General features: G+C 43.3%; 1 protein-coding gene across 3 annotated transcripts in view; it reads right to left on the reverse strand.

Annotated features, from left to right (window-relative positions):
• sema5a (sema domain, seven thrombospondin repeats (type 1 and type 1-like), transmembrane domain (TM) and short cytoplasmic domain, (semaphorin) 5A) overlaps positions 1–24,492 on the reverse strand; it is a 202,208-nt gene that overhangs the window by 41,764 nt on the left and 135,952 nt on the right. For all 3 annotated transcript variants that reach the window (XM_042298964.1, XM_042298963.1, XM_042298965.1), the window contains 2 exons: positions 23,771–23,914; positions 10,470–10,617 (listed from right to left, as the gene is read on the reverse strand). In XM_042298964.1, coding sequence (XP_042154898.1) covers positions 10,470–10,617; positions 23,771–23,914 — 292 coding nt within the window. The remainder of the gene's footprint in view (positions 1–10,469; positions 10,618–23,770; positions 23,915–24,492) is intronic.

The raw sequence follows: 24,492 nt of genomic DNA on the forward strand, positions 1-24,492 counted from the left end.
TAATAATGCAGAGGATTTTCCCAAGGTTACTGTTGACACATATTCCACGGTAGTTATTGGGGTCAAATTTGTCTCCACTTTTGTGGATTGGGGTGATCAGTCCTTGGTTCCAAATATTGGGAAGATGCCAGAGCTAAGTATGATGTTAAAGAGTTTTAGTATAGCCAATTGGAATTTGTTGTCTGTATATTTGATCATTTCATTGAGGATACCATCACCACCACAGGCCTTTTTGGGTTGGAGGGTTTTTATTTTGTCCTGTAACTCTTTCAATGTAATTGGAGAATCCAGTGGGTTCTGGTAGTCTTTAATAGTTGATTCTAAGATCTGTGTTTGATCATGTATATGTTTTTGCTCTTTATTCTTTGTTATAGAGCCAAAAAGATTGGAGAAGTGGTTTACCCATACATCTCCATTTTGGATAGATAATTCTTCGTGTTGTTGTTTGTTTAGTGTTTTCCAATTTTCCCAGAAGTGGTTAGAGTCTATGGATTCTTCAATTGCATTGAGCTGATTTCTGACATGCTGTTCCTTCTTTTTCCGTAGTGTATTTCTGTATTGTTTTAGTGATTCACCATAGCTCTCTCTCTCTCTCTCTCTCTCTCTCTCTCTCTCTCTCTCTCTCTCTCTCTCTCTCTCTCTCTCTCTCTCTCTCTCTCTCTCTCTCTCTCTGTCTCTCTCTCTCTCTCTCTCTCTCTTTCTCTCTCTCTCACTCTCTCACTCTCTCTCTCTCTCATATATATATATATATATATATATATCTTTCCCTCTATATCTCTTGCCCTCTCTTTCCATCTCTCTCCCAGCGTGGGCCCAGGAACAGGAGTCCAAGGTTAAAGACAGTAGGAGGATCCAGATTGGGTTACGTTATGGAGATGATGAATGAGAGTGTCATCCCCGTCACCTTTCTGACTTCACACCGTCTAGATCAGTAACCATCAGCCTGCCACACATTAATATTAAACACCATCAAGCATCAGGAGGACCTGGCCCAGCCCCAGCCATAACAAACCACCTCTGTCTTCAATAGAACTTCCTCCTTCTCAGCAATGGCTCGCCAATATTTAACATGATCCAATAAACCTAGCCAAAGATGAGCCAACGGGCCCAGTCTGGAATGATAACCTATTCTTCATAGTCTACTTATAGCCATATAGGACTGGGGAAGACTCATTTAACCTCTTTCAGTCTCTCCCCAAGGATGACAAAAACAATACTCAGCATGCAACAGTAAACAGGAAGGGGATGTTTGTTGTTGTGAGTTGTCCTCAAACAGTGTGAATTTGTAATGAGTGTGAGTGTGTGAGAATGTATTAGAAATGGACCGAGGGCCACGAAATAAACAGGTTCAATAGGTGGGAAATATCCCAAATAAATGTTGATTTACCCCTAAAACGTTCAGACAAATGTTCTCCTGTGTATTGTAATGACATTTTACACCAGATGATTTTAGGGCGAGCCGGGCACACTAATAAAATTACATTAGTGATGAAGAAAATAGGAATCATTGCCTGTATCTCTTCCTCTACACCCCCGTCACACATCACTCCACTCGCAAACGCCTCTCTTCCGGAAAAAATTAAGGGAAACTGAAAACGCAGCAGAAATCATCGGAACGTGTAGAGTGGCATGTGGAACGCTAAATTGGATTCAATTAGTGCCTCATTCCTGCTGGGACCATTCATATGCATTATGGAGAGGACAAGAGCAGAGGAAAAAAGGGGAGGGGAACGGGATGTGCTGAGGTACATTATAATTCACAACCCCTCTAACAGACAGCTGCCCAGAGGCTACTAATAGAATAATGCGTACCGCAGCCAGTTCAGCGTTCGGCTGAGAGTATAAGGATGTTGGATATGTTCTTTATTGCTTCAGACACACAAGCTGTTGGGCTTTCTGTCCAGCACATACAGTGTGTATGTCTCTGTCCAGTCTCTCTGTCTGTGTGCCTGTGTGTCTGCGTGCGTGTGTGTGTGTGTGTGTGTGTGTAGGCCTATAGTTGAGTAATGGACTCAGGCATCTCCTGTCTCATTCATTCTCCATCCTAGACTCTCCTGGTTATTTTTCTAGGTGTTAAAAGCAGAGAGCCGGGAGAGGGGCGACAGAGGGTGATGAGAGAGGGGGATGACAGAGGAAAATGGGGGGTGTCAGGGGGCCATTTGTGTGGCTTGTGAAAGCATTACCTAAACCCTTGCCCCTAAGCCTCTCCTCCGTTGTTTTATCAATGTGTCTGTCTGGAGGGTGTGTGTGAAGGGAGGCAGATGGGGGACATACGTTACGTGTATGTGTCTGTACGTGTACGTGTGCGTGTGCATGTGTGTGTGTGTGTACGTGTGTGTATGATTGTGGGTGTGTGAGTATGTGTGTGTGTTGACGGTGAGTAATAGGGATCTTTGTCTCTGGAGCCTCCTAAACATCATTACAGTCAGTCGTGTTTATATCACTGCACTAAGAGACATGTGTGACGGTGTGTGTGTACCTCTGGCCCTGCGGTTCCTGACACTACCCGTTCTGTTAGCCAGCCCAGCCAGCCCTGCTGCTAACTATCCATCCATCTCCCAGGTGCCTGCTTACTGTAACTCAGAACAGCTATGATATCTGCTGTGAGAAGAGAAGCAGTGTGTGTGTGTGTGTGTGGGACATACTGCTGTCTGTCTGTCTGCCTGTCTGTCTTCATTAATAGCAGCCTCTAGTATCCTGGGGAGAGAGGACAGATGGCTCATAAAAACATACCTCTTCCCGGTTTACGCTTCCTTTCCTGCGCTGAAATAAATATTCTCATCATTCTCCGTCTTTGCATGGTGGGGACAAATAGCAGAATAGACGCAAGGATGTGTTGATTTATCTGGGAAGATTTTACAACTTGTAGTCTACGTCTGGCATAACGGGAGCAATGATGAAGGAGTTGTGAGTAACATCACTTATCGGTAGCCTTTACATGTATCACAACTATGGGTGACTATCTGATTACAGTTGCTTCAAGATGTCCACCATTGTTCCTGTACCCAAGAAAGCAAAGATAACTGAACTAAATTACTATCGCCCCGTAGCACTCACTTCTGTCATCATGAAGTGCTTTGAGAGGCTAGTTAAGGACCATATCACCTCCACCTTACCTAACACCCTAGACCCACTTCAATTTGCATACCATCCCAATAGATCCATGGACGGCGCAATTGCCATAGCACTGCACACTGCCCTATCCCATCTGGACAAGAGGAATACCTATGTAATAATGCTGTTCATTGACTACAGCTCAGCCTTCAACCACATAGTACCCAAGCTCATCATAAAGCTCGGGGCCCTGGGTCTGAAACCCGCCCTGTGCAACTGGGCCTTGGACTTCGTAACGGGCGGTGAAGGTAAGCAACAGCACCTCCACTACGCTGATCCTCAACATCAGGCCCCGACAAGGGTGTGTGCTCAGCCCTCTCCTGTATTTCCTATTCACCCATGACTATGTGGCCACACATGTCTCCAAGACAATCACCAACTTTGCAGACGACATAACAGAGGTAGGCCTGATTACCAACAACGACGAGACAACCTACAGGGAAGAGGTGAGGGCCCTGGTGGAGTGGTGGCAGGAAAATAACCTCTCCTCAACGTCAACAAAACAAAAAAGTTGATTGTGGACTTCAGGATACAGCAGGGGGAGCACGCCACCATCCACATCGACGAGGCCGCAGTGGAGGTGAAAAGCTTCAAGTTCCTCAGTGCACACATCACTGACTATCTGAAATGGTCCACCAACACAGACAGGAGGCTGAATAAATGTGTCTTGACCCCTAAGAATCTCACAAACCTTTACAGATGCACCATTGGCATCCTGTTGGGCTGAATCACCGCCTGGTACGGCAACTGCACCATCCATAACCGTAGGGCTCTCCAGAGGGTGGTGAGCTCTGCCCAACGCATCATCGGGGGCACACTGCCTGCCCTCCAGGACATCTACAGCAGAGGGTGTCACAGGAAGGCCAGAAAGATCATCAAGGACCTCAGCCACCCGAGCCACGGCCTGTTCACCTCGCTACCATCCAGAAGGCGAGGTCAGTACAGGTGCATCAAAGCTGGGACCGAGAGACTGAAAAACATCTCCAGGCAATCAGACTGTTAAATAGTCACCACTAGCCGGCCTCCGCCCAGTACCGTGCACTGAACTTTATTCACTGTCACTAGTCGGCTACCACCCAATTACTCAACCCTGCACCTTAGAGGCTATTGCATATGTACATAGACATGGAACACTGGTCACTTTAATAACAGAACACTGGTAACTTTAATAATGTTTACATACTGTTTTGCCCATTTAATTCGTATGGATAGTATTCTAGTCAAGGCCTATCCTATTTAACTATTGCTGTACATAATATATTTTATTCTACGTATTCTTCAGATGTACTACATATTATATCCATATACTGTCCATAATGTCTATACATAATGTCTATACATCATACTGTATGCATTGTCATCCTAATATTTCAATATTTCTTAATTCCACTCTTTTACTTTTTTAGATTTGTGTGTATTGTTAGATATTACTGCACTGTTGGAGCTAGGAACACAAGTATTTCGCTACACCCGCAATAACATCTTCTAAATATGTGTAAGTGACCGATAAAATGTGATATATTTTAATTAAAGAAAGGGTTTTCTTTGATCACTTTAAATAGAGAGAATGTGTGTGAGACAGAAAGTGAAAGACAGCGAGAGAGAGAGAGAGAGAGAGAGAGAGAGAGAGAGAGAGAGAGAGAGAGAACATAAGACACTGACCTCTCCGCCCTCTTTCCCACCTTTCGAATTTGTTACTTCATGGTCTCCAATCTTCCGTGGGCTTTGCTTTGCCCAACACTGATAAAAACAGTTCCTTACATCTCCCCTCCTCACCCTGCTACTAACCCTAACCCCAAACTGGAAACACACCTCACCCACCACAGACAGGGTTCACATCTTGAAATTAGGTTCAGAGAGGTTTACCACACGGATAGGGAGACCGGGACAGACTTAGTTTCCGTCTAGGAATGGGGTCTTGGAAGGGGGTTCTGGGAAGGAAGCCTTCAGGGCCGGAGTGGTATTTACAAAATAATGGGATAATGGCAGAACAGTGGTGACAGAGTTAAGGCAGCTGCAGCTCAGATTGTGTGTGTGTTTGTTTGTGTGGTCCAAACACTGGCACGTCCTAGACTACATTATTGTCCATCAGTGCAACCAAAAGCAGGTACTAAGTGAACTGACCCATGCTGAACTGACCACCGCTTGATTAGGTCCAAGCTCCGAATTGAGATTTGCCCACGCCACCCAAGGAAGGCCTTGAATAAGCGACTCAACAGTAATGCCCTTAAAAACCCTTCCACCATAATCACTTGGGCCGTCTCCTCTACACCAAACTCCCCCCAACCCTCTCGGATTGATGAGAACGCTTCTGACATTCACACACTCCTACAAAACAAACGCCAAGCCCACAAAGCCCTCCCGTCCAACCCAGACACCCCCACTTTCCAATCCTCCCTCTCCCAGGGTCAAAACATCTGATGAAATCAAAAGTATAACAGACAAAAACAACACCCAAGGGTTCTATGCTGCCATTAAAGCCCTCTACGGCCCTCAAAAACAAGTCATCACTTCAGTCAGGTCTGCCCATGGAAACACACTTTTCAAGACCACCAGAGGATCTCAGAGAGATGGTTAGAGCACTTTGGAAACCTCCTTAACCACACTAACTCAACAAACCTGCTCATCCTGTACACACTCCCACATCCCAACCATTCATGAACTCGACACCCCACTACAGTTTTCTGAGGTCCACCAGACGATTAAAATCCTAAAAGATAAGAAAGGTGCTGGACCAGACGGCATCCCAGCTGAAATCCTTAAGCAATATCTCCTCTTGTGCCAAATTCCACCTCCTCACCAAAGCCATCTGGCTGTCTGAACCAACCCACAGGAACGGAAGGATGACGATATTGTAGTCATGTACAAGAAGGGTGACAAAGCAGCTTGTGGTAACAGCAGAGGCATCTCCCTTCTTTCAGTGAGAAGGAAGGTTTTTTAATTTTTTTATTTAACCTTTGCTTAACCTTTATTTAACTAGGCAAGTCAGTTAAGAACAAATTCTTATTTACAATGACGGCCTACCCCGGGCCAAACCCGGCCAACGCTGGGCCAATTGTGTGCCGCCCTGTGGGATTCCCAATCACGGCCGGATGTGATGCAGCCTGGATTTGAACCAGGTACTGCAGTGATGCCCCTTGCACTGAGATGCAGTGTCTTAACTTCTTTGAGGTAGGGGGCAGTATTTTCATGTCCGGATGAAAAGCGTGCCCAGAGTAAACTGCCTGCTACTCAGGCCCAGATGCTAGGTTATGCATATTATTAGTAGATTTGGATAGAAAACACTGAAGTTTCTAAAACTGTTTGAATGTCTGAGTATAACAGAACTCATATGTCAGGCAAAATCCTGAGAAAAAATCCAACCAGGAAGCGGGAAATCTGAGGTTTGTAGGTTTCCAAGTCTTAGCCTATCCAATATACAGTGTCTGTGGGGTCATATTGCACTTCCTAAGGCTTCCAGTAGATGTCAACTGTCTTTAGAACCTTGTTTCAGGCTTCTACTGTGAAGTGGGAGAGAATGAGAGCTGATTAAGTCATTTTTTATACTGATAACAAGTTCAAACAGGTGCCATTAATACAGGGAACGAGTGGAGGACAGAGGAGCCTCTTAAAGAAGTTACAGGTCTGTGAGAGCCCGAAATCCACCATAATTTGCAAATAAATTCATTAAAAATCCTACAATGTGATTTTCTGGAGAAAAAAAATTCTCATTTTGTCTGTCATAGTTGAAGTGTACCTATTTTAAGTGGGAGAACTTGCACAATTGGTGGCTGACTAAATACATTTTTGCCCCACTGTACATCGTTTGAGATGTTTCTACGAACTGTAATATAACTTTTTTGACTTTGTCTGGACCTAGTGCCTGCGCATTTGGATTACTGTACTAAATGCGCGAACAAAAAGGAGGTATTTGGACATAAATGATGGACTTTATCGAACAAAACTAACATTTATTATGGAACTGGGATTCCTGGGAGTGCATTCTGAAGAGGATCATCAAAGGTAAGTGAATATTTATAATTTATAATTATTCCATGCTGTGCTTTTGTCGTAAAGCTTTTTTGAAATCTGACACAGCGGTTGCATTAAGGAGAAGTATATCTTTAATTCCATGCATAACAGTTGTATTTTCATCAACATTTATGATTTGTATTTCTGTAAATTGACGTGGCTCTCTGCACTTTCACCAGATGTTTTGGAGGCAAAACATAACAAAGCGCCAATGTAAACAGAGATGTTTGGATATAAATATGAACTTTACATACATGTATTGTGTTACATGAAGTCCTATGAGTGCCATCTGATGGAGATCATCAAAGGTTAGTGATTCATTTTATCTCTATTTCTGCTTTTTGTGACTCCTCTCTTTGGCTGGAAAAATGTCTGTGTTTTTTTGTGACTAGGTGCAGACCTAACATAATCGCATGGTATGCTTTTGTCGTAAAGCCTTTTTGAAATCGGACACTGTGTTGGGATTAACAACAAGCTTATCTTTAAAATGGTGTATAACACATGTATGTTTGAGGAATTTAAATTATGAGATTTCTGTTGTTTGAATTTGGTGCCTTGCACTTTCACTGGATGTTGGTCAGGTGGGATGTTAGCATCCCACGTACCCTAGAGAGGTCAAAGCACTGCACCACTCGGGAGCCCAAGGTCATTGCAAGGATAATGTGCTATCTACTCATGTAGCACCTATCTGAAAACTTCCTCCCAAAATCACAGCGCAGCTTCAGGAAAGGCAGGAGCACCACCGACATGATTTTTTGTGGCCAAACAAATGCAAGAAAAGTGCCAGGAACAAAACCAAGACCTCTACATGGCTTTGATAAACCTCGTCAAAGCCTTTGACACCATCAAACGTGAGATGCTCTGGCAGCAGCTCACCAAACTTGAGTTGCCTCCCAAGTTTCTGAGTGTCTTAAAACAATTCCATGAAGGAATGCACGCCAGAGTGGTGCTTGGTGGGCATCAATCAGAGCCCTTTAGCGTAGAGGTTGGGGTCAAGCAAGGCTGTGTTCTGGCTCCAGGTCGTTTTTAACATGTTCCATTTCTGCAGTTACAAGCCTGTCAAACAACTCCCTTGGCTCAACCGACGGAATCCAGCTACAGTACCATCTGTATGGAAACCTCTTCAAGACCACACAAAAAACAGAACCCAAACAGATCTTTGAATTCAGTCTGGCTCATACCCCAGAATCCATACAACACACCTTCAACCTGGTCTCTTCCACCTGTCGACCTCCAAGACAATACACAAAACACAGAAATAATTGCACAACTCTAATCCACATCCCCCCCACTCCATTCTTTCATCACTGGTGGTGTTCTCCTCAAAGATGTACCCCATTTCACCTACCTTGGCGCTGTCCTCTCTCTGGCGTGCTCCATAGAGGAACAAGTCTCTGCTTCCATCGGATGACTCGGGGCCAGGGTTTTGGAAAATGTAAACCTCAAGACCAATACCAAAGTGGCAGTATAGAATGTGTCTCCACCTGCTTTATGGCTCAGAAACCTGGACCCCATATAGGCAACACATAAACATCTTGGAAGCATTTCACATCAGAAACCTCAAGACCCACACCAAAGGGGCAGTATACAATGTGTCTCCACCTGCTTTATGGCTCAGAAACCTGGACCCCATATAGGCAACACATAAACATCTTGGAAACCTTTCAAATCAGATGCCTACAACGCATCTTAGGGCTAACCTGGGAGGACAGAGTACCCCATAACGATATCCTTACCAACACCAAGTTGACCGACTCCTCTGTTGGCTCGGCCACGTGATCCGAATGCCTGAACACTGCCTCCCCCGCCGATATCTCTAAGGCCAGCTAAGTGCAGACAAGCGCTCTGCTGGAGGTCAGAGGACCTGCTGAAGCACTGTAACATCCATCCCTCTATCCTGAAAAACCTAGAAGACAGCATCTTACATAGGAGATGCGAGAGATGCAGCCAAAGACACCAACGTGCAGCTGGGACAACGCCATCCGACTCCCAACACACGTTTCTCAGCTCCCACATCGGCCCCCACAACCACATGAAGTGGCACAAGCGGCAATTGCGCTAACCTACCCCTACCCCCCATCCACAAGAGGAGCATTCTTCATCATCAACATCGATGGACTAAGAGTGTGTGTGTGTGAACAGACACCCACCAGGGTAGTGAAAAGATAGTGCTTCTGTATAAGTGTGTGTGGCCGTGCCGTTCTCTCAGTTGTTTTATGGGGTATCAGTCATGCTTCATTACAGTTAGACTGTTAAGGTATGGGAGGTCAGCTCTCTCAGTTGTTAAAGGGTTATCTGTGCTTAGTTAGGTTAATCACAGAACATTATCAGATATGTTACTACTTTGCTGTGGGTTGTAAGTTGCTACTTTCAGCTTGCCAGCAATATTACATTAGTCATGCGTCATTACCAGCTCCTAATGTGGTTGCTATGGAATGCAACAGTAGATATGGTTGCTATGGAATGCTATAATGCAACAGTATATATTTATATAGCTCTGAAATGGGTTGCCAGTGCACAGTGAAACATTTATAAGCTGTAACTCTCTAATCATTTGACCCATATAGAGACCATGGTGCTATCTTTATAAAAGTGTCTATAGTCAGTACATCTGACCCTCACACACTTATACTGTACATCTGTTACTGGTTATCATGTGACTCTCTCTGACCCCTACTCACTAATCCATTTCAACTGTAAAGGAATCTCATGGTCACGTGTCTTCCTTTCTATTTCTACCAGGCCCGTGGACAGAGGGAGGAGTGGGCTTGAAAATAGTGTTAAAATAACATGACAGTCTCATCATCCTCCTGACACCCAAGAGGACACCAGCGAAGCTGACATACACAACGTGCCATTTCATCCCTCCTGCATCACCCAGCCTTGGACTTCATTACTCAGCACTAGGATATCATATGCAGTAGGTAACATTTATAGATGGTGGCAAAAATACAATAAAATCATATATTTTTTATATTCATTTGTTGTCAGCATACAGTAGATAGACTAATAAAAGTGATTAGCAATCTAACATGTACTTGTGTATTTTAATATGTGTATTCAGTTGAGGGAATATAGTGTAAGACCCTATAGGGGGGTGATTTAGTGTTACATGTTAATGGTTAGCATTGGTCATGTTTCTGCTGTTCTTAACAACATGTTAAGAAGTGCCATGGCTGAATATAAATACTAGGGGATTTTGGAGGGGATGACCCTTAAAGTTCAATGTTACAGTTTAGATGGTTAAGAAGTTCAAGGTCAGGCTGCTATGGAAGTGCAGCCCAGATCTGTTTGTGTGTGTGTGTGTGTGTGTGTGTGTGTGTGTGTGTGTGTGTGTGACATACCTGGGCACACCCAGGGCACTCGTTTCCGTTCTCGCAGGTCCTGCGACGTGATTGGATGCCGCCTCCGCAGGGCACTGTGCAGCGTTCCCATGCCGACCAGGCCGACCAATAGACATGAGGCGGGCAGGGCAGGTGCTCGTTACAATACCTAGGAAGGACAAAGACCACAGCGGATGAGTGTGTGTGTGTGTGTGTGTGTGTGTGTGTGTGTGTGTGTGTGTGTGTGTGTGTGTGTGTGTGTGTGTGTGTGTGTGTGTGTGTGTGTGTGTGTGAGAATACGAGTACACACAGAGAGGCTATGGGAGTGCTGGGGGCCATGTGCAATCTGAGGTCTTTACTTTGTCCAATAGTATCCCTGAGTAAGTCTGTCTTTGGAATGGTTGGTTGTAAATAAGTGGTATTTTTTACATGATACACAACAGTACAATTATAAAAGAGGGACACTGGGCTTCTGAAACCTTACCATATTTTAGACCGCAAGCTAAGGCAGCGAACCAACATAGCTTTTAAGGAGTTGGAGCTACTGATGCCACAAGACAACAATGACTATAGAGCACTTCTGTACAGTCCAAAGACAGACAGACCGACAGACAGACTTACAGACAAATGTTAACAAGTTAACTCCATTAAAACAAAGATCTTTTACAGACCGAAGTTTATTGCTTTTATGTCGCCATCAACGACAGAGAAATGACACACTATTAAACTAGAATTACTAGAATTGAACAAAGCCTGCAAATGCACCATGTATGTGGTAACCCATTTTGATATTCCTCTGAAATTCAGACTTAAACATGCATGTAATGTGCCTTCATGAAAGTTATATCTTAATGAGTCTACATGCATATCTCACATATTTTAATGGTGCTGCCTTTGAAAAAGCCACATAGACTCATGAATCATGTTTAATTACAATATTTAATTATTACTGTACTGTTCCATAGGTTAATTAGTGGAGTTCATTACCCAAAAATGTGATGCTATTGATAGTCTAATTATTGCCTATATACTTACACAAACTACAACTTCAGCAGTGTTTGTGTAACCATGAAAAACATTTTATGTTGGATAAAAACTTTAGTGATGGTGACTCACGCAGATTTCCCTTACCTCATCGTGTCTGAGATTTGACTCCGAGAGAAAGAGATAGGCCTTGTTATATCTGCTTATACATATAACAGATAACACACACTGTGTACAAAACATGAAGATCTGCTCTTTCCATGACATAGACCTGCAAGGTGAATCCAGGTGAAAGCTATGATCTCTTATTGATGTCACTTGTTAAATCCACTTCAATCAGTGTAGATGAAGGGGATGAGACCGGTTAAAGAACGATTTTTAAGCCTTGAGACAATTGAAACGTGCCACACAAAAGAAAACGGGGTATGGTAGTAGGTACCAGGCACACCAGTTTGTGTCATGAACTGCAACGCTGCTTGGTTTTTCACACTCAACAGTTCCCTGTGAGTATTAAGAATGGTCCACCACCCAAAGGACATGCAGCCAACGACACAACTGTGGGAAGCATTGGAGTTAAAATGGGCCACCTAGCAGAGTCCATGCCCCAATGAATTCAGGCTGGGGAGGTTCCTAATGTTTGCTATACTTAGTGTATATTATGTTGCTTTCTGGAGCGCAATGAAAAGTTGAAATAGGAAAACATTGGTGCATTACTCTGTTTTTCTATAAACCTATTTACATGAAAGTGCCTGAGATTCGGCTGAGGAAAGGGGAGAAAGAGAGAGAGATAGAGCAAGAGATGACAGAGCGAGAAAGAAAAAGAGAGCGAGAGGAAGGTAGAACGGGAGAGGGAGGGAAGCACCGATTGCAGGAAAAACGAGAAAGCGAAAGAAAGAGAGGGGGTGAAAGGGATGGGATATAATGCAAATGGTAGCGATATTAGCATTGATCTGCAGGGTCCCCTGATGAGCCTCAGAATGGAAGAGTCAGACCTAAGCCAGATCCATAGTAAATAGATTTAGAGCTTCGCTAAACTCATCGTCAATCCAGCCATGCAAATTGTTCTGCTCACTGATTAGATTAGCCTTTGTAAAATGCAACGGCCTCCCCCTCCCTCCTTCTCCCTCAGTAAAACTGGGGAGGAAGTCAAGAAGAAAATGGTACTAATAATTTGCCTATAGGAGCTGAGTAAGCAGGGGAATACAGTGGACATGTGCTGAGGGGGATGCTAGCATAAGGTACATAAACCTGAGCATTAGCCAGCCAGACTTCTGCCCCATGGCATTGACTGATTGGTTTTTATAACGGTTTCTCTTCCTACAGCCAGCAAACAAGGACAAACTGCTGGGATGCCCCTGGTCAGGTACTCAGACAGTTGGGTGTGAAAAGAGTGACTTTTCATCATTGATATATACACTACATGACCAAAAGTATGTGGACACCTGCTTTTCAAACATCTCATTCCAAAATCATGGGCATTAATATGGAGTTCATCCCAAAGGGGTTCGATGGGGTTGAGGTCAGGGCTTTGTGCAGGCCAGTCAAGTTCTTCCACACTGATCTCGACAAACCATTTGTGTATGGACCTTTATGCATGAGGGCACTGTCATGCTGAAACAGCAAAGGGCCTTCCCCAAACTGTTGCCACAAAGTTGGAAGCACAGTTTGTGTATGGACCTTTATGCATGGGGGCACTGTCATGCTGAAACAGCAAAGGGCCTTCCCCAAACTGTTGCCACAAAGTTGGAAGCACAGAATTGTCTAGAATGTTATTGTCTAGAATGTCATTGTACGCTGTAGTTCACTGGAACTAAGGGGCCTAGCACGAAGCGTGAAAAACAGCCCCAGACTAATATTCCACCCCCACCAAACTTGACAGTTGGCACTATACATTGGGCAGGTAGTGCTCTCCTGTTATGTGCCAAACCCAGATTCGGTGTGATTCATCACTCCAGGGAACGCGTTTCCACTGCTCCAGAGTCCAATGTCGGCGAGCTTCACACCTTCAGAAAGTATTCATACCCCTTGACTTATTCCACATTTTTGTTGTGTTAAAGCCTGAATACATTTTTTACAATACTCTATAACACACAATACCCTATGATGACAAAGTGCAATCACCATTAAATACTCTTAAAAACAATGTTGAAAACAGGATCATTTTATTGTTCGCTAACTTCGCTGGGTTGGAGAAAAAAGTACATTACCTCTACTTATCACTATTTTTAGCCAACTGTACAAAGCTTCTGCCGGTAGCTTGCAAAGTAAACATCAGCTAATGGTACATTGGCAAATACGTTCTTCGTTGCTTGACAGACAGAGCCCACAAAGGATGGGAAATTAACCTAAACCACTCATACTTGTCAGGTATAGTTAACGTTTATTTTATATCACTCAAATATTCAATTAATGGTGGCCAATATTGAGAGATATCAACTGATGCTTACTGATTATGAAAAGCATGTAGTTACTTGCTGTGTAACTGATGATAAAGCTAACTGTGTGCAATTGTTTTGCATGGAAAAATGGGAAATGTCTAGTTCTGACTATGCTCTTCAAGAGGTGATGATATTAAAACCAAATAGTGTTAACATTTATTAAACAATCCCTTGAAAACAGCACAGAGTTGTCAATAGTTTTAGAGGAGCTGGGGGTCTCCCTGCCCCCCCAGCAAGAAAACCGAACGCTCTGCACCGTATTTTGACGCTACACTTAAGCTCTAACTACAGCCATCAGGCTTTATAAATAAAGTGTGCCTGTACATCTGAGATGAATATCTATTAAAGGAGGCTCTACGGCCACAGCAGAAAAACCCTCCACCCTATTCCTAGCATTAAAGGGAGAGCGCACTGCCAAAATCAAAGAGGTCCAACGTATAGCTGAGTCTACATTCCACACCATTTGTTCTGTACATCTGTATTTGCATTCGGTGGGAATCACTACATGCCTTTAACAAGTCAAAACAGTTTGCCTTTCAATTAGGACAGAAATGAGAGGAGATAGATAGATAGATAGATAGATAGATAGATAGATAGATAGATAGATAGATAGATAGATAGATAGATAGATAGATAGATAGATAGATAGATAGATAGATAGAGCAGACAGAATGAGAGAGAGGACAGTAAGAGAGAGAGACAATGTTAACACATTTCCCATGCCAATAAAGCCCCTTGAATTGAATTGAGAGAGAGAGAGAGAGAGAGAGGGAGAGAGAGCAGACAGAGCATGAGCAGAATCAAGAAAACCTACTCTTTTGGAACAGACAGACCCTTCTCCCCTGCAAGATCAGAGTGATACAGCATATTTCATCAATTAACACGTGTCTCCCTCCACAGTGTGTAAAGCCACCAAGCCCTACTATAGGACCCTGATGGATTCTCTCATTCTCACAGCTCTACTGTTCAAGGTGTTTTATTGGCTGAGCAGGTAGTATGAAAGAAACAGAGATGGAGAGAGGGTCAAGGAGTGAAAGACTGAGGGAGAGAGAGAGATGGAGGGGGCAGGGTAGTCATAGTTATGAGTGCACTCGAACAAATGATACATCTACAGTCTCTTTTTCACCTTGAAAACTTGCTTCAGTCACCATGGAAACTCTTCAGTCATTTACAGCTCTGTTTTTTTCACACTTTCTTTCCATTTTTCTCACAGTCACATTTTTTAAATTATTTTTTTATTTTTTTATTTTACCAGGTAAGTTGACTGAGAACAAATTGTTCTACTATCTCATACACAAATGCCTTAAGCCTGTGTCACACAAAGCAATTTGGACACAATTTCTGTTGCAGATGCAAGTTCCAAGTGACATCATCTAAAGCACCTTTGCTGATACATGAGGCAATTCAAACGCAATTCAAATTGCATGCAACAGCCAATCCTGTTATCAATGGTGTAAAGTACTTAAGTAAAGATTATTTAAAGTACTACTTAAGATGTTTTTTGACTATTTATATTTTTGACAACTTTTACTTGTACTACATTCCTAAAGAAAATAATGTACTTTTTAATCCATACATTTTCACTGACAAAATTCTTTCCAATAGGTTGAGTAATTATCTTTTTGTTTTCTCATGATTTGGATAGGTCTAATTGTGTTGCTGTCCTGGGGTTTTATGGGGTCTGTTTGTGAACAGACCCCAGGACCAGCTTGCTTAGGGGGCTCTTCTCCAGGTTCATTTCTCTGTAGGTGATGGCTTTGATATGATATGGTGGTTGTAGAATTTAACGTCTCTTTTCTGGATTTTGATAATTAGCGGGCATCGGCCTAATTCTGCTCTGCATGTATTATTTGGTGTTTTACAAAATTTTAGCAGAATTCTGAATTCATCTCAATTTGGTGTTTGTTCCATTTTGTGAATTATTGGTTGGTGAGTGGACCCACGACCTCACAACCATAAAGGGAAATGGGTTCTATAACTGATTCAAGTAATTATAGCCAGATCCTAATTGGTATGTCGAATCTTATGTTCCTTTTAATGGTATAGAAGGCCCTTCTTGCCTTGTCTCTCAGATTGCACACAGCTTTGTGGAAGTGACCCATGGAGCTGGTGTTTAGGCCAAGGTATGTTACATTTTTTGTGTGCTCTAGGGCAACAGTGTTTAGATGGAATTTGTATTCGCGGTCATGGGAACTGGACCTTTTTTTGGAATACCATTATTTTTGTCTTACTGAGATTTACATTCAGGGCACAGGTCTGACAGAATCCGTGCAGAAGATCTAGGTGCTGCTGTAGGCCCTCCTTGGTTGGGGACAGAAGCACCAGATCATCAGCAAACAGTAGACATTTGACTTCAGATTCTAGTTGGGTGAGGCCGGCTGATGCAGACTGTTCTAGTGCCCTCGCCAATGTATGTTGAAGAGGGTGGGGCTTAAGAGGCATCCCTGTCTCACCCTCTGGCCCAGTGGAAAGAAATACGTGTGTTTTTTGCTCATTTTAACCGCACACTTGTTGTTTGTCTACATGGATTTTATAATGTCGTACGCTTTTCCCCCAACACCACTTTCCATCAATTTGTATAGCAGGCCCTCGTGCCAAATTGAGTCTAAAGCTTTTTTGAAATCAAGACTTTGCCTTTGTTTTGTTTTGTTTGTCAATTAAGGTGTGCAGGGTGAATACATGGTCTGTTGTACGGTAACATGGTAAAAAGTTAATTGGACATTTGCTCAGTACATTGTTTTCGCTGAGGAAATGTACGAGTCTGCTGTTAATGATAATGCAGCGGATTGTCCCACAGTTGCTGTTAGCGCATATCACATGGTAGTTATTAGGGTCAAATATGTCTCCACTTTTGTAGATTGGGGTGATCAGTCCTTGGTTCCAAATATTGGGGAAGTTGCCAGAGCTGAGGATGTGGTAAAGAGATAAGTGTCGCCAATTGGAATTTGTGGTCTGAATATTTTATAATTTCGTTTAAGATACCATCAACACCACAGGCCTTCTGGGTTGGAGGATTTGTATTTTGTCCTGTAGTTCATTCAATGTAAATTGGGGAATACAGTGGGTTCTGGAAGTCTTTAATAGTTGATTATAAGATTTGTATTTGATCATGTATATGTTTTTGCTGTTTGTTCGTTGTCATAGAGCCAAAAAGATTGGAGAAGTGGTTTATCCATACATCTCCGTTTTGGATAGATAACTCTTCGTGTTGTTGTTTGTTTAGAGTTTTCCAATTTTCCCAGAAGTGGTTAGATTCTATGGATTCTTCAATTACATTGAGCTGATTTCTAACGTGCTGTTCCTTCTTTTTCCGTAGTGTATTTCTGTATTGTTTTAGTGATTCAACATAGTGAAGCCGTAGGCGCAGGTTGTCTGGGTCTCTATATTTTTGGAAGGATACGTTTCTCAATTTCTTTCTTAGGTTTTCGCATTCTTCATCAAACTATTTGTAATTGTTGTTTCATTTTCTTAGGTTGTCTGCTTGAAAGTTTTAGATTTAATAGGGAAGCTGAGAGGTCAAATATACTGTTTTGGTTTTCTACTGTCAGGTTTACACCTTCACTATTATAGTGAAACATTCTGTCGAGGAAATAGTCTAGAAGGGATTGAATTCGTTGATGCCTAATTGTTTTTTGGTAGATTTCCACACTACTCTCCTTCCATCTACAGTTTAGCATTTCTTAATATTATTCAGTTCCTTTGTCTTTGATGCCTCATGACCGAGCAAAACTCTATCAAGTCGTGTGTGATTTTGCTATGATCTGATAGGGGTGTCAGTGGACTGTGAACACTCTAAGAGACTCTGGGTTGAGATCAGTGATAAAGTAGTCTACATTACTACTGCCAAGAGATGAGCTACAGGTGAAGTCAGAAGTCTACATACACTTAGGTTGGAGTCATTAAAACTCATTTTCAACCACTCCATACATTTCTTGTTAACAAACTATAGTTTTGGCAAGTTGGTTAGGACATCTACTTTGTGCATGACACAAGTCATTTATCCAACAATTGTTTACAGACAGATTATTTCACTTATAATTCACTGCATCACAATTCCAGTAGATCAGAAGATTACATACACTAAGTTGACTGTGCCTTTAAACAGCTTAGAAAAATGTAATGGCTTTAGAAGCTTCTGATAGGCTAATTGACATAATTTGAGTCAATTGGAGGTGTACCTGTGGATGTATTTCAAGGCCTACCTTCAAACTCAGTGCCTCTTTGCTTGACATCAAGGGGAAAAGAAAATAAATCAGCCAAGACCTCTGAAATCAAATTGTAGACCTCCACAAGCCTGTTTTATCCTTGGGAGCAATTTCCAAATGCCTGAAGGTATCATGTTTATCTGTACAAACAATGGTATGCAAGTATAAACACCATGGGACCACGCAGCCGTGATACCGCTCAGGAAGGAGACGTTTGAACCTACTTTGGTGCGAAAAGTGCATATCAAATCAAATTTTATTTGTCACATACACATGGTTAGCAGATGTTAATGCAAGTGTAGCAAAATGCTTGTGCTTCTAGTTCCGACCATGCAGTAATATCTAACATGTAATATAACCTAACAATTCCACAACAACTACCTTATACACACAAGTGTAAAGGAATGAATCCCAGAACAACAGCAAAGGACCTTGTGAAGATGCTGGAGGAAACAGGTACAGAGGTATCTATATCCACAGTACAACAAGTCCTAGATCGACATAACCTGAAAGGCCGGTCAACAAGGAAGAAGCCACTGCTCCAAAACCGCCATAAAAAAAGCCAGACTACGGTTTGCAACTGCACATGGGGACTAAGATCGTACTTTTTGGAGAAATGTCCTCTGGTCTGATGAAACAAAAATAGAACTGTTTGGCCATAATGACCATCATTATGTTTGCCATAGGAGCCCCCTTGAAGCCTACCATTGACTATGAACATACCCAGTCAGACAGAGCTGCAGGAGTTGTGACCAGTTTTTGTTGGTTATGTTGTCGTAGTTGTGTCTATGTAACAGTATAACTTTAGACCGTCCCCTCGCCCATACCCGGGCGCGAACCAGGGAACCTCTGCACACATCAACAACAGTCACCCACGAAGCATCGTTACCCATCGCTCCACAAAAGCCGCGGCCCTTGCAGAGCAAGGGGAACTACTACTTCAAGGTCTCAGAGCATGTGATGTCACCGATTGAAACGCTATTTAGCGCGCACCACCGCTAACTAAGCTAGCCATTTCACATCCGTTACATCTAGTGGGTATATGGGGGAGGAAATGTCACATCCAGGTAGGTGTTTGTCCTCGTGTGCTGAGGGTGTCAGGTTCTTGTCCAGTTCTGGCATTTAGGTCACCACAGACTAGTACATGTCCCTGGGCCTGGAAATGGTTGATCTCCCCCTCTAGGATGGAGAAGCTGTCATCGTTAAAGTATGGGGATTCTATTGGGGGTATATACATAGCATACATGAGGAAATTTTTCTCTGATTAGATAATACCCTTTTTAATTTCTTGCCAGATGCAAAATTTTCCTGTTTTGACTAATTTAATAGAGTGGGTTAGGTCTGCTCTATACCAAATTAGCATATCCCCTGAATATCTTTCCTGTTTCACACCTGGTAGTTTGGTGGAAGGGACTACCAGCTCTCTGTAACCTAGATGGCAATCAGTGGGTCCATCTTCTCTGTACCATGTGTCTTGTAGGATGACAATGTCTGTTTTTCCAATTTCTTTGATGAAGTCTGTGTTCCTGCTCTTTAGGCCAAAGACAGATGACCTTAGACCTTGTATATTCCAGGATGAGATAGTAAAAGCTTTGTGTTCCGTAGTGTCTAGTGTTGTTTTTGTGTGGTTTAGGCCCAGACCATCACAGTAGGTGTGAGCAGAGCATGTTGAGCATCTGATACATACCTCTTAGGTCGCAGAATGAGATATGGGCGGGTGTAATATTGTGGTTTGGGCCTGTTGCTCTGCTCACGGCTTGGGCATATGTCCAGCTGTCATGTTGAGGTCCTTGTCGCAGGGGCATGGGGCATGGGGTGGACAGAAGGGGCATAAGTCTGATATGTGGGGGCCTATATAGAGTGTGGCCAAGGTTTGCTTGGGGTGGTCTTAGCTGGTTGGGGTGTGGCTGGTGATGCTGTGGTCTGGGTGTAGTTCCTCTTGGCATGGGTTGTCTCAGGGCAGGTCCTTCAGGTGGGGGTCTTGCAGGTCTGGGAGGGTGTCTCGCTGGTCTCGGAGGGGTGTCCATTCTCTGTTGCTCCTGTGTGAGGGGCTGGAGCTACGGTTGAGGGTCCTTCAGGGTCCTGGCAAACAATGGGATGGCTGCCTTGTAGAGGTAGACCTGGTTGTAAAGTCCAGGGTAGAGTGGTGGGCCAGGTATACATTAGGTTTTGAGGCACAGTCTTGTGAAATGCTTGCATTCACCTGCTGTATGGTGGCAGGGTGAAAGTATTTTTGTGGTAGCAGGGTGGAGATAACCACTTGTGCTTTGGGGAAAGTGGAAGATGTTTTTTCAATCACTCCCTTGAGTGCTGTGGCCATCCTTTCCTGCTGCGTCCTCAGGTCATTTGTGCCCATGTGAATTATGATGTGGCTGGGGACCCTAGTCTGTCCCCTGACAACAGCTCCAGGGCATGCCTAGTGTTTGGTCACCAGAGTTTAGCAACTGTGTGTTTGTGAAAAAGTTGACCCTCTTGAATGTATTTGCCATTTGAGTCAATGAGGAGCACAATCTCTGGCTTTTGTATGTTCTCAGTGGACGTGTTGGGGTTGTCAAGACAGCAATCAGGGGAGCTGACAGGGGGGCTGTTAGGAGGGGTTGGTGGTTGTGTTGTCTGTCCCATTTTTGTGTTGGAGTCGGAGTCTGGCTTCTCTGTGGGAGTGTCCTGCTCTCTGTCACACCTCAGCGTTCACTTCTTCATTCAGTGTCATGTGTGCCTCTAAGTTCTCTCACCTCAGTAGAGCAGCCAGCTCTCTAAGACTGCCGTCTCTTGACATAGGGCTAGTGTGCCTTTGTAGCACTGTGCCATGCCAGGGGAGGGTCTGTGTGGAAAATTAAGTTGCTTATGTTCCCCTCTTTGTAGCAGTCAGCAAATAGTGCCTCTGGATTGTTCTTGAGGAGCTTTTTTTGTACTTATTCCTTGCAGTGTATTTTTAATATCCATGGGGTACTGTATTCTAATAACCTCTGGACAGGGATAAGCAATGGGGGCTTCAAAAACCTCTACATTTAGGTGGATGGGGGAGCTGGGGAACTCTCCTGCCATTGTTAGGCTCAAGAGTTTTCACTCCTCTCACTTCACACTTAAGTGATAATTGATCAGTTCAGTTTCTTTCCTAGCAGCTTGGTACTTTAGCCTTATTTACATAACACAATTCCCTCCAGATTATTGTCTTTTTCTTTTAGCCTTCAGAAGTAAGTTCAGACTGAACTTTACTCACTCAGTGTTGTTGCAGATGGAATTTCCAGGTTCCGCTGTGTTTCTTCTGCAGGTTTTGGTTTGTTAGAAGTTTTTTTCTTGATAGTCCTTGGTAGTAATAGTCCATTCAGGTCATTTTGTCTTAAATCAAGGTTTTTGGTGTGGAATTGTGATTTGGATTGAAGGTTTTGATGTTGAGGTTAGTATCCTGTATTAGTCCTTGCAAAAAAAATTCAGGTTTATCTACATTTATCCAACTCTAATTCTATATTTTTTTCAGGAGAACTCAGGAGCTCATGCTCTCGGTGTGTGTGTCGCTCTCTCTCGCTATCTATCCCCCTCCCTCTTTACCTCCCTCCAGAGGTGGTCAATGAAATTAGCAGCATGATGTCTGGGTAGCTAAAAGAAGCTGGAGTCTCATATACAGTGCCTTGCGAAAGTAGCGCCACCTTTTGCTGCGATTACAGCTGTAAGTCGCTTGGGGTATGTCTCTATCAGTTTTGCACATCGAGAGACTGACATTTTTTCCCATTCCTCCTTGCAAAACAGCTCGAGCTCAGTGAGGTTGGATGGAGAGCATTTGTGAACAGCAGTTTTCAGTTCTTTCCATAGATTCTCGATTGGATTCAGGTCTGGACTTTGACTTGGCCATTCTAACACCTGGATATGTTTATTTTTGAACCATTCCATTGTAGATTTTGCTTTATGTTTTGGATCATTGTCTTGTTGGAAGACAAATCTCCGTCCCAGTCTCAGGTCTTTTGCAGACTCCATCAGGTTTTCTTCCAGATTGGTCCTGTATTTGGCTCCATCCATCTTCCCATCAATTTTAACCATCTTCCCTGTCCCTGCTGAAGAAAAGCAGGCCCAAACCATGATGCTGCCACCACCATGTTTGACAGTGGGGATGGTGTGTTCAGGGTGATGAGCTGTGTTGCTTTTACGCCAAACATAACGTTTTGCATTGTTGCCAAAAAGTTCAATTTTGGTTTCATCTGACCAGAGCACCTTCTTCCACATGTTTGGTGTGTCTCCCAGGTGGCTTGTGGCAAACTTTAAACAACACTTTTTATGGATATCTTTAAGAAATGGCTTTCTTCTTGCCACTCTTCCATAAAGGCCAGATTTGTGCAATATACGACTGATTGTTGTCCTATGGACAGAGTCTCCCACCTCAGCTGTAGATCTCTGCAGTTCATCCAGAGTGATCATGGGCCTCTTGGCTGCATCTCTGATCAGTCTTCTCCTTGTATGAGCTGAAAGTTTTGAGGGACGGCCAGGTCTTGGTAGATTTGCAGTGGTCTGATACTCCTTCCATTTCAATATTATCGCTTGCACAGTGCTCCTTGGGATGTTTAAAGCTTGGGAAATCTTTTTGTATCCAAATCCGGCTTTAAACTTCTTCACAACAGTATCTCGGACCTGCCTGGTGTGTTCCTTGTTCTTCATGATGCTCTCTGCGCTTTTAACGGACCTCTGAGACTATCACAGTGCAGGTGCATTTATACGGAGACTTGATTACACACAGGTGGATTGTATTTATCATCATTAGTCATTTAGGTCAACATTAGATCATTCAGAGATCCTCACTGAACTTCTGGAGAGAGTTTGCTGCACTGAAAGTAAAGGGGCTGAATAATTTTGCACGCCCAATTTTTCAGTTTTTGATTTGTTAAAAAAGTTTGAAATATCCAATAAATGTCGTTCCACTTCATGATTGTGTCCCACTTGTTGTTGATTCTTCACAAAAAAATACAGTTTTATACCTTTATGTTTGAAGCCTGAAATGTGGCAAAAGGTCGCAAAGTTCAAGGGGGCCGAATACTTTCGCAAGGCACTGTAAATAATGCCCAAGTCCCCCATGTTTCACTATGATGAAATGGACCATGTATAAATGACATATAGAGGAACAAAGTACCCAGACACTAAGGAATCTGTCTGAAGTTATTCTCATATTATTATTTACTTTGTTGTAAAGTTTCAGGTAAAGAAGTTTCACTTCAAACAACCTGTAGAAGTGTTGACCTTCTCTACCTGCACTGTTTCATGTTCTCTCACTTTTATTTTTCTTCTCTCACTTTCTTTCTCTGCAAATCCCATATTTCAGAGGGCCACATCGGTTGCTTAGAAACCTTCAAAACATATTTTTTGGAGGTGATTATTCCAGACCAAAGCAGAGGATCCAGAGCTTCAGAAGGAATGCAGCTTCCCTCGTCTGTGTGGAGCTCAGATAATTACCAGGCTCTGAAACATCCCTCTCTCTCTTAATTGGCTGTCAGAGTCGGACAGAAGTGATTATGACAACAGCGAGTAATTTCTTCCAGCCATACATTTTACATTATAATGTATGACTGGCTAGATGAAGGACTCAAGACTTCTGTGACACTCACACCAGCAAGGGGACCGTATGAGGTGATCTTGTGTGGATTTACGGTTGAGTATAAGTGGCTATGTGCGTGTGTACATGTGTATGAATTTATGTGTGTGAGTCCTGTACCTCTCCTCTCGGTTCTGCCCCACACACACACGTCCTCCGTGGCGCGGGGTGGGGTTGCTGCAGGACCTCTGGCGGACCTGGAAGCCAATGCCACAACTGGTACTGCAGGGAGCCCACAGAGTCCAGGGGGTCCACGCTCCATTCCTATAGAGAAACACAGACCACAGGGTTACCCACACAACGAGAGAGGCGCTGGAGAAAGATAGAATGCTTGCTATTGGGAAAATCTTTCTGTTGTCGAATGAAATATATACTCTATTTCATGTATTATCCATAACATGAACTGTAAGCTTGTGGTGTCTTTGTGAGAAAAGGGCAGATTGACAAATACAAATGAAAAGACAGACAGACAGACAGACAGACAGACAGACAGACAGACAGACAGACAGACAGACAGACAGACAGACAGACAGACAGACAGACAGACAGACAGACAGACAGACAGACAGACAGACAGACAGACAGACAGACAGACAGACAGACAGACAGACAGACAGACAGACAGACAGACAGACAGACAGACAGACAGACAGACAGACAGACAGACAGACAGACAGACAGACAGACAGACAGACAGACAGACAGACAGACAGACAGACAGACAGACAGACAGACAGACAGACAGACAGACAGACAGACAGACAGACAGACAGACAGACAGACAGACAGACAGACAGACAGACAGACAGATAGATAGATAGATAGACAGATAGACAGATAGA

The sequence above is a fragment of the Oncorhynchus tshawytscha genome, linkage group LG16 (assembly GCF_018296145.1).
Source record: "Oncorhynchus tshawytscha isolate Ot180627B linkage group LG16, Otsh_v2.0, whole genome shotgun sequence".
NCBI lineage: Eukaryota > Metazoa > Chordata > Actinopteri > Salmoniformes > Salmonidae > Oncorhynchus > Oncorhynchus tshawytscha.